Source organism: Saccostrea echinata, unplaced genomic scaffold, assembly GCF_033153115.1.
Source record: "Saccostrea echinata isolate AGI-Se365-2 ecotype Australia unplaced genomic scaffold, CSIRO_AGI_Sech_v1 ptg000009l, whole genome shotgun sequence".
NCBI lineage: Eukaryota > Metazoa > Mollusca > Bivalvia > Ostreida > Ostreidae > Saccostrea > Saccostrea echinata.
Window position 1 is genome coordinate 5702501 of NW_026889758.1, and position 10000 is coordinate 5712500.

The 10000-nt window shown below is 31.7% G+C and overlaps 1 protein-coding gene across 2 annotated transcripts in view; it reads right to left on the reverse strand.

Annotated features, from left to right (window-relative positions):
• Positions 1 to 10000, reverse strand: part of LOC133181671 (sorting nexin-2-like) — an 18232-nt gene that overhangs the window by 84 nt on the left and 8148 nt on the right. For both annotated transcript variants that reach the window (XM_061316230.1, XM_061316229.1), the window contains exons 5-12: positions 9523 to 9664; positions 7009 to 7087; positions 6698 to 6890; positions 4298 to 4391; positions 2110 to 2315; positions 763 to 906; positions 442 to 594; positions 1 to 258 (exon numbers count right to left, since the gene is read on the reverse strand). The exon at positions 1 to 258 is cut by the window's left edge and continues 84 nt beyond it. In XM_061316230.1, the coding sequence (XP_061172214.1) occupies positions 208 to 258; positions 442 to 594; positions 763 to 906; positions 2110 to 2315; positions 4298 to 4391; positions 6698 to 6890; positions 7009 to 7087; positions 9523 to 9664 (1062 nt within the window). In that variant the 3' untranslated portion in view covers positions 1 to 207. The remainder of the gene's footprint in view (positions 259 to 441; positions 595 to 762; positions 907 to 2109; positions 2316 to 4297; positions 4392 to 6697; positions 6891 to 7008; positions 7088 to 9522; positions 9665 to 10000) is intronic.

The following is a 10000-nucleotide window of genomic DNA, read 5'->3' on the forward strand; positions in this document are numbered from 1 at the left end:
GTATGTAGTATATTATCATCAATCTTCATAATAACAGAATATTATGTCTTTTTTCAGTCAGTTCAAGATGTTCTTATTGCACAATTGTCTATCAAGCTTGTTCTCCCCTTGTCAGATGTCTGCACCGATTCTGAATTCTGCAATCTCATGAACAAAATCAAGCATATCATACAATGTAAGATAAAATTATCCTTAGTTGACTAGGAGCTAAGCAATGGCCTTGGCTTCTGGAAGGAATGCTTCCCAGCACTTCATTATCTGTAATGAACAGGGCAAAATACAAACCTCATAATCATTGTTGTAATTCAAAGTAAATATATACCATACTACAGCTTTTTTTTAACAGCCAAAAAAATTTGTTCTTAAGGGTGTTTTATTTGTAAAAGGAAGAAAAATCAAATGAAAAGATTTGAGATAAGCTGGAAGTTCTGTTCAACCTACCCTTTGTTGATTCTCCATCAGCTGCTCCAAGTATGACACAACACTATCTTTAAAGTCCTCCACTCTAAACTTGTCAAACCTTGCTACCTCTTTCCTTATGGCTTTGGAAATTTTCTCAAACTCATCCTTTCCTTTATCCACCTTCATTTCCCACTATGTAAGGAATAAAATTGAAACAGAACAGTCTTTTAAGAGGGATCAATCAGGACTTAAATTTGCTAAGTCTATTTTACTGCACTATTGACAAATGAAGTTCACAGTAGTGTGGCATACTATGACTAAAGAGCTAGATATTTTTCTCAGCTATTTACATGTACATACTTCTGAAATTTCATCCTGAGCCTGTGGTACTTTGTCCATTTTACGAGCAATCTCTAGTTTGGCTTTGTTCTCTCTTTTTTTGGTCAATGTGGCCTCTGCCTCCTTCCATGATTTATAACATTTGACCCTCTCATGAAATACTTCCTGGAAATACAAATCAATACCTGATTGTAGCCGAATGTACAGGCACTCATGACCCTCTATACATTGGTGATAAATAAATTTTGGACATTGAGAAAATTATATCGCAAAAAATATTTAAATACTGACTTTATCTTTTTCATTTCCAGCAGAGGGTACCTGCCATTTATTCCGAGGAAAAAATGTTAAAAGAAAACAAATACTGATGAATAGAAATCACTGGTGCTTAATTAAATGGGAAAATACATGCAAATAAATCATTCAGTTAATGTATCTTGGCCTAATAAAAAATTAAGAAAGACTGAATTTATTACAAATTGTTATATGCTCTGTAGATTTCAATTTATTTCATTCCAGATCTAAGGGCAGATCACTCTAACTGCATAACAAGAGGCCCATGGGCCACAATGCTCACCTGAATAACTATGACCCTTCTGTACTTCATCAGCAGATTCTTTTTCCTACATATTCTTGTGTAAAACTTGAATCACTTTTTGTGGACCAACCCCAAGCGGTCATGATTTGAACAAACTTGATTCTACACGACCTGAGGATGCTTCCATATAAATATGACTAAACATAAGATATTTCCTATATATTCCTATATAAAAATTTGACCCCCCTGTTATGGCCCACCCTTCCCCAGGGCCATGATATGAACAAACTTAAATCTACAGTATGTAATAAAGTTTTCACATAAATTCCAACTTTTCTGGCCTAGTGATTCTTGAGAAGATTTTTAAAAGATGCCACCAAATTTTCATGAACTCTTAATTATCTCCCTTTGAAAGAGGGCATGGCACTTCCTGTGAAAAAAACTTGAATTCCCGTCTGCCAATGATGCTTTGGGGCAAGTTTGGTTGAAATTGGCCCAGTGGTTCTGGAGAAGAAGTTGAAAATGTGAAAAGTTTACAGACACCAGACGACAGACAGATGCCGGACACTCTTCAATCAGAAAAGCTCACTTAAGTCTTCAGCTCAGGTGAGCTAAAAATACCATGGAATTAGAATATTTTATTGTGCAGTGTATAGAGGGTCCTTAAGCCCCAATTTAAGTAATTGGTTTGTGTTGATATCAATGTTTCTACTATTCCAAATATCATTTTCAAAGGTATTTTTATCAAGTTCAAGCTGTACAAATGAAGATCACATTACATGTATCAAATCCTAGAACCTTCATAGCCATTGAAATACGGGATAAAATACCTTCACAGCCCCAAGAAGTGCTACATAGTCTTTGCACAACTCTGCCATTATAAAGAAATCATGATCTGATTGGTCAGCATGAACAGTTTCGATCCGCTCCTCGGTTTCTGCGAGCTGGGAGAGAGCTCGAGACAAAGCCGTGTGTTCCTCTGCAGTACCCAACATGGCCGTACTCTTGGCAAATTGAGCAGTCATATTGCTCAGCTCTACAAAACAGAATATGGATGGGTTTTTTTCAATTCATTTTTTTTTTTTTTTTTTTTGCAAATAAAACATACTGTTTTTTTTTAAAGGTGCTTAGAAACAGATTTGAAGTTAATATTTACTCAATTTTTCTGTGTAATTTCATAACTTATATGTTGCAGCTATAGCATTTCATACGAAAATTTGATAAAAATCTTATTTTATCTGGAAGTTATTGAAACTTTGAATTTCTGGACGTGTTTGATAGACACATCCTTGCACTTTCACAAATTTTAACTTTATCCTTATTACTTTAGAAAAATAGCAATTTTGTTGTTTATTAATGAAAATTATTAAAGCTATAATGCAGAAATTTCAGAGTAGAAATGTAGAAAGCAAAATCCTCTCACCAGTATTGTCAGTCCATGCTCAGTGGTGTGTGCAGAGTTTAACAATTGAACACACCCGGTGAAACGTAAACATTAACAACAACAGAGCTCGTGCCCTGTTTACAAAAACAGTTTACGTTTCACGGGTGTATTTAATTTGTTAAACTCTGTACACAACTACACAACACTGAGCACGGGCTGAAAATACTTAAGTGAGTGGGTTTTGCTTTTGCATATTTTTACTCTGAATTTTCTGGATTATAGATGTAATATTATTCATTAATACACAACAAAATTGCTACTTTTCTTAAGTATTAAGGATTAAGTTAAAAATTGTGAAAGTGCAAGGATGTGTTAATCAAATGCCTCCTGAATTTCGTAGTTTCAATAATTTCCAGATTAAATAAGTTTTTAATTTTATTTTCATGTAAAATGCTATAGTAACATATAAGTTGTGATATGATACAGAAAATTTGAGAAAATATAAACTTCAAATCTGTGTCTATGCACCTTTAAATCAAATTGAAACATGTTCTTTTTCTGACCAGTGGCATCTAATTCTAACTCAATGTTTTTCTTTTCATAAAACTTTTTTCTTTGATTTTAATGAAATCCAACACTGGGTCTGGACAAAAATAGTGCATATCTTTGTTTCTGACAATGCTGTCTGTCACTGGTCAGTCAAATTACAAAGTATAAATAAGCAGATCAGCTGGTAAGGTTAAACTACTTTAGCTACTGTATATATTACACCAGTATCCACAACACTCAACCTCTCCTAGTCTGTGAGTATATAAGCTATTATTATGCTTCCTGTCAGTTTGTCTCTATATAATCAATACCCAACTGTTTTTGCATAGTGTTCTAAGGATTTATATAGCGTAAGCATACTATGCCAAAATAGTGCACGGCTTATTTTTCTGAAGAAAATCTGACAGCCCCACGCTGGGGATCAAACTCACGACCCTGAGATCGTCAGTCTGACACGCTACCGATTACGCCACAGACGCCGTTATCTAAAACACTGAATTATAATTAATATAAACTTAGTTTTAAATATTTCACACTTAAAGTAAAAAAATAAACAAAATAATTTTTCTAAAATAGTTTCTTGCAATCCTTCACTCAACTAAAATTCTCTGAAACTATCTGTACATTATACCTAACGCATGAAACATTCAAAATTAAGGAAAAAAGATTATGACGTACAAGTAGCACAACGTGACATCATAATAGGGGTGTACTAACATGAATGTAAGAGGTGATGAAACATTGAAAATGGAGAAAATATTTTCGTTTTTATACAACAGTCAGCATAATAATAACAATAGTGTTGTACTTTGCATGCACTATGCCTAAATAGTAATCAGGGTTTGACACATAGTGCATTCGCCTCTGGCTCGTGCACCATGTGTCAAACCCTGACTATTATTTAGGCATAGTGCATGCAAAGTACACTATTATATAATTAGTAAATTGAGTAATTCTGAATGAACACCATTGTAATCATGAAGAACCCAATCACAGTAACCTCTGACTGGGATTCATTAGGAGGAGAATCAGGATTAAGGTCTACATGTGGTGACACAAATAACAATACTATACAAGGTCAGTACCTCTCCTGTGTTGTGTCAGAGACTCCATACTACTATGAAGCTTCCTCAGGTGGTTCTCCAAACTCTCCACCTGATTCTGTTTCTCCTCAAACCACTGAAAACAAACACAATCCATAATCAAGAACAATACACCAAAAGTTATAGCTACTGAAAAGTACAGTTTTAAATTTACACATACATCAACAGTAAAAAATATATACCGGTGTTTGTTAACAAGCTCAATATCATTGTAACAACATAAAGCCTTTTTTCTCATTTATTAAATTAAAAATTTTTTGGTATAATATGGTGTTCTGTTAAGAATATTAGTTGAAAAAAAATGTTAATGAAAGAAATATAAATTTTGTGCTATAAAAAATGATAAAATTGCTTTCCTTAGATGAAAATAGAATTTTTCTATGAAAAAGAATAAAGTAAATTTAAGGCCATAATATACAACATTGCTAAAAATGCTACATTTAAAATGGCAAATCTAACAGAATGACCATTGTGTCAATGAAAGACAAGAATCATAATAAAAGCAATACATAATACATACAAAAATGTACATACTTAGTATAAAATATATACATATAACAATATCTAATTATTCTGATAACAAAGAAAAAAATCATAACAAATGTGGCTAAACCGATGTAGTTAGTATGAAGGGTGTCCCATAAAGAGTGGAATATAATATGTAGCTGTAACCATGTCGACCTAATAGAACATTTACTTAAATACATGTTTATTTTTACTTTTAAAAACTTTTGTAACCTTAATTTTGCTTAATCACAAAATTTTAATTGTTTATAAATTTGATACTTTTGGAGGATGTTTCAACCCAGTAAGTATATATGGTGCACCCTCAGAGTATATGGAAACCTTAACTGATAGGCAACAACTATATTTTAGTTATGCTGGTGAATAATATTATTTCAAATTTGAATAAGACTAAACATGTGATGAATTTAAAGTCATCATGTCAAATTGTCATCCATTTACTTATTTATATTTGTGCATTTGGAGTTCAATACTGCCCATCAAGATTTACATAAATTAATAGTTTCTGAAAAACAAACCCCACGAACATTACGATAATGGCAAAATTTGGTACAATAAGTGGCAAAACCCTGAAACATGTATGTAGTAAATGCATAAAGCATAAAAAGATTAGTTCTCAAGTGGTGTGACCACCCATCAAAATGAGTTGATTGGGGATCTTCAAAAAAGATAACAGACATCTGAAATATCATCAACTGGATCATCAAACACGTTTTTGAAGGTGTCTTGAATATTTATTTATTTTTTTTTTTTTGCTAGACACAATTTGTATGTAATTTGCAAAATTACATACCAAATGTTCTTATGTACAAAATATTAAATTTCTGTGAAAATCGGTTAATTTGCTACCAAAATAAGACTGGCTTGCTGGTGAATGTTCTGGGAATTTTACATTCTATAAAACCTTACAATCAACATTTGATGTCAATGTGTGCCACAAGATATTATATGATATTCTTCTAGACAATGATGGCCAAAGCTTTATCTTAGAAATATATTTATTTAAGTTTCTAAACATGCTTACAGGAAATAAAAACATGTATAGAGTTTAAGTCAAAATTTGGGTGAAGAACATGTACATTTCTTAGTTTTAATGCATAAGCAAAGCCTACCATTCATTGGGACACCCTTCATACATAAATAACAGCTAAACTCTACAAATAATAACCACTCCCTTGTAATAACTGAGGGAGGAATGACAGAACATGCACCAGCCTGGATTTTTACCTCGGGCTCCCACTGATTTTGATTGCCGGGAAGTATTGAACAGAAATAAAGCATCAGCTATTCAAAATTTCACTATGTTTTTTACAATGATGTAAAAAAAGACAACACAAATACAACCAATGTATCAATAATGATTAAAAGTCAATTTGCAACTAAACCTTGTTATTTAGAACTTGATGGGTACAAGAAAAAAAATTTCAGATATGAGGGTTAAAGATATTGAAGTTAAAATACAAAATGCAGTTCCGACTTCCAAATCCATCATAATTGAGATATCAATGTTCGAGATACCAAATTTCAACTGAACAAGTACTTGTAATATCAAATATATATATACACGTATGTATGTATGCTCTTTGAAAAAAAAATGGAAAGACTCCATTGTAAGGATAACAACTAAATACTACCATCGTGATGGTTTTCTAAATTACCTGTTAATAAACACCAATTTTGTACACCTTAATGGGCAATCCTATCACTCAATTTGACAATATAGAGTATTATATAATTAAGAAAAAAGGTGACAATATGAAGTGATGTCAAACAAAAAGAAACTCAGCTGAGATATATGGTAAACTGGCCAAACAGAAAACTAAAGGCAACAAAACAAAGGGGGATTACTCTACCCACCTCATCTGACTCGTCCATTCTGAAAGCAATTTTCTCCACTACATCCCCAACTTTATGGAAGAGTCGCATCACACCAGCTCCACTCAGAGCAGAAGTGTTGGTTGCCTTTGGTAGATCTCCTTCTCTCTCCAAGAATTCTCGGAAATCTGGATCGATCTGTAGAACAGGGTGGCTAGCAGTTCTGTTCAGGTATCTGTTGTATAAAAAAACATGGCGCTCTTATCTTTGACTGTTAGCATTGACCACATTCAATTATAAATTCCATGGACCAACACTTTTTCTAAGACTACAGATATTCTCAGAGCTCCGACCTTTCTAATGCTGCTCTTCTTCGTTGTATGAAATCGGCTGTGTTAGATTCTTCTTTGGATATCTTCACCTTTGTCATTCCTAGAGTGATCAATCGTGTTAGAATTCTTAGATCAACAAATTCTACTCTCTTGAGACTGTATTCTATAAATATTTATGTTGACACTCTCTTGTTTGTGTACTGAATTTCTCTGTATTTTACAAAAGCAGTCTTCAATTTGTTTATATAAATATATTATAACATTAACCTTTATAACTTGTCAAGATCAAAGATTAACTGTTCTGGATGGAGAGAAAACTCATAACAATTACATGTATTATCAATTCACAGTTCTCTTAATAGTGACTAGGGTTGTGTATCAGAGATGGGGTCAATTACTTTAAAAAGTAATTAATTAAATTACAATTACTTTGACTTTTTCTTCAATTAAATTACAATTAAATTATAGGCTTTCTAAGATGTGTAATTAATTAAATTACAATTACTTTGCAAAAGTAATTAATTAAATTACAATTTTAATTTTTTTTTGAAAATTTTTCTAATCCTTGTCAATAAATATACAGAACATCATTTATTTGTATACAAGCTCAGCCTCTGCACAAAGAGTACAAGAAATAATATGTTATAGGTATTGTTTATCATTGTGGTTTAATTTATAACATTTATTTACAAAACATTAAAGAATATCTCTTAAAGAACTATTCAAGATCAGATTGATGCAGTTTCCACCACACAAAACCTACATGTACACAAATTGCATGGTTTATGATATTTGATTAAAAGTGGGTATTTTAATAGAGTAAAATGAGTCGCAACTGTAACCCCTCAAATTAAATATTTCCTTTGAAGGTAACCTGAACTTCCTAAATTGTTATTTATGTTAAATAATTTTACTTCATAAATAATACTTGTACAGATAAAAATTCATTCATAAAAATCTGTTAGATGTTAAAATAATTATCAACTTGAAAGTTTTTATTTTCTAAAGCTAGCGGAGCATTTTAAATTGAAATAATTATCTCCATTGGCTTTGTCTTCTAAATCATGGAATGAGTATCTCTTTAGAGGAGTTGATTTGTTTTGATTGCAATTTACAGTTGTGATCCGAAGGGCAATTATCACTCCCCAACAAGAGAGAACTTTATAATGACACACACCTTCTTTCTCTTTATCATTGATCAAACAACAAAGATTGAAATATAATAAACATGTGTTTCCTAGCTGAATAGACCTAAGAAGGGTGGTTCAAAATTCAGATTTATTAACATAAATCAAAAAATTCAAAATTTACATAATGATTAGAAAGAAACCAGATTATCAAGCCAATCATTTAATTATTTGTTTGTAAACATTAACTTAAGATTTTGTTTAATTGAAGGATTGAGGATATGTTTAACAATAAAATAAAAACCCAGTAAAATGGGGAGGTAGTGGTGACAATATATCACGAATGTGTATTATATAAAGTAACTGAATGTAATTGAAAAAATAATTGAAATTACATGGTATTTTTTCAGTGTAATTAATTAAATTACAATTACAAGTAATTGAAAAAATATTCAATTACAAATTACTTCCAATTACTTCAAAAAATGTAATTAATTACAGTTAATTACAATAACTTTTTTCAATTACCCCATCCCTGCTGTGTATTGAGCAAAACAATTCGATACGATACAATATTTTATAATGCGATATCCAATATATTGGATTCTTTAACAAGTCTATCAAAAAAGTTTTATAAATCATTTAATGCATGAATTTTATCAAAACTAATTGCTTTATAACCCATTTCGAATGTCTTGTCTCACTGTCTCTATTACACTTCAAATTCAAACTTTTACTGACTGTAAAAACAACATGTTAAAATAAAGTTGTCTATGTATATTATAATATTTATCTAAGATCTCTTAATGATTATATCATTACTGATCAATTTTAATTCAAAACAGTGAAAATATAATCTTTGGTGATTGAAATTCCCAACTTTTTCACAGAATTATGAGAAAATCTGCCTATCCGATACATATTGGAAGTTATTTTTTCGATACGATACATTCTTAAATATCAATACGTATCGATATATTGATACAGCCCTAATAGTGACGATGCTTTCCTTACTATTAACATGGGACAATGGACAGCATTTACCTCAGATTGACATTGGAAAGCATTTACCTAACTTAGATGGACAAAGGACAGCATTTACATAACTTAAATGGACAAAGGACAGCATTTACCTAACTTAGATGGACAAAAAGGACAGCTTTTACCCAAGATTAACATTGGACAGCATTTACCTAAGACACACAATAGATGGTATTTTTCTAAGACAGACAATGAACAGTATTTACCTAAGATGGACAAGGGGTGTATTTACCTAAGATTGACAAGGTACAGCATTTACCTAAGACACACAATGGACAGCATTTACCTAACACATACAATGGACAACATTTACTTAAGACACACAATGGGCAGTATCAACCTAAGTAACATATTGGGTATCATTTACCTAAGACACTTTTTTCAGGAGCTGGGGGCACAATGATGCCCGTCTTCGTGTGTTTCTCATGTAGTTTACTGTACAGTCCTAGAAAATCACTAAATCTTCTGGTCACACACAAGTCTGCTTTCCTGAAGGCTGGGTTAGATGTCTGAAAACAAATATAGACAGATTGTAATATAAATTTAACATGACAATGGCAATTGGTAATACTGGTTTCCATCTCTGATAAACATACAGTTTTCAACTGATAATGTATCTTTCCTCTGTTGTATATTCCTGTATGTGCCTTTACAGAGGTATTCTGTATTACTTTATTAACATGAGTGAGATAAATATCTTGACTAGTTACCTGTGTGATAACTATATACACTTTATAAACATGAGTGAGATAAATATCTTGACTAGCTACCTTTGTGATGACTTTATACACTTTATAAACATGAGTGAGATAAATATCTTGACTAGTTACCTTTGTGATGACTTT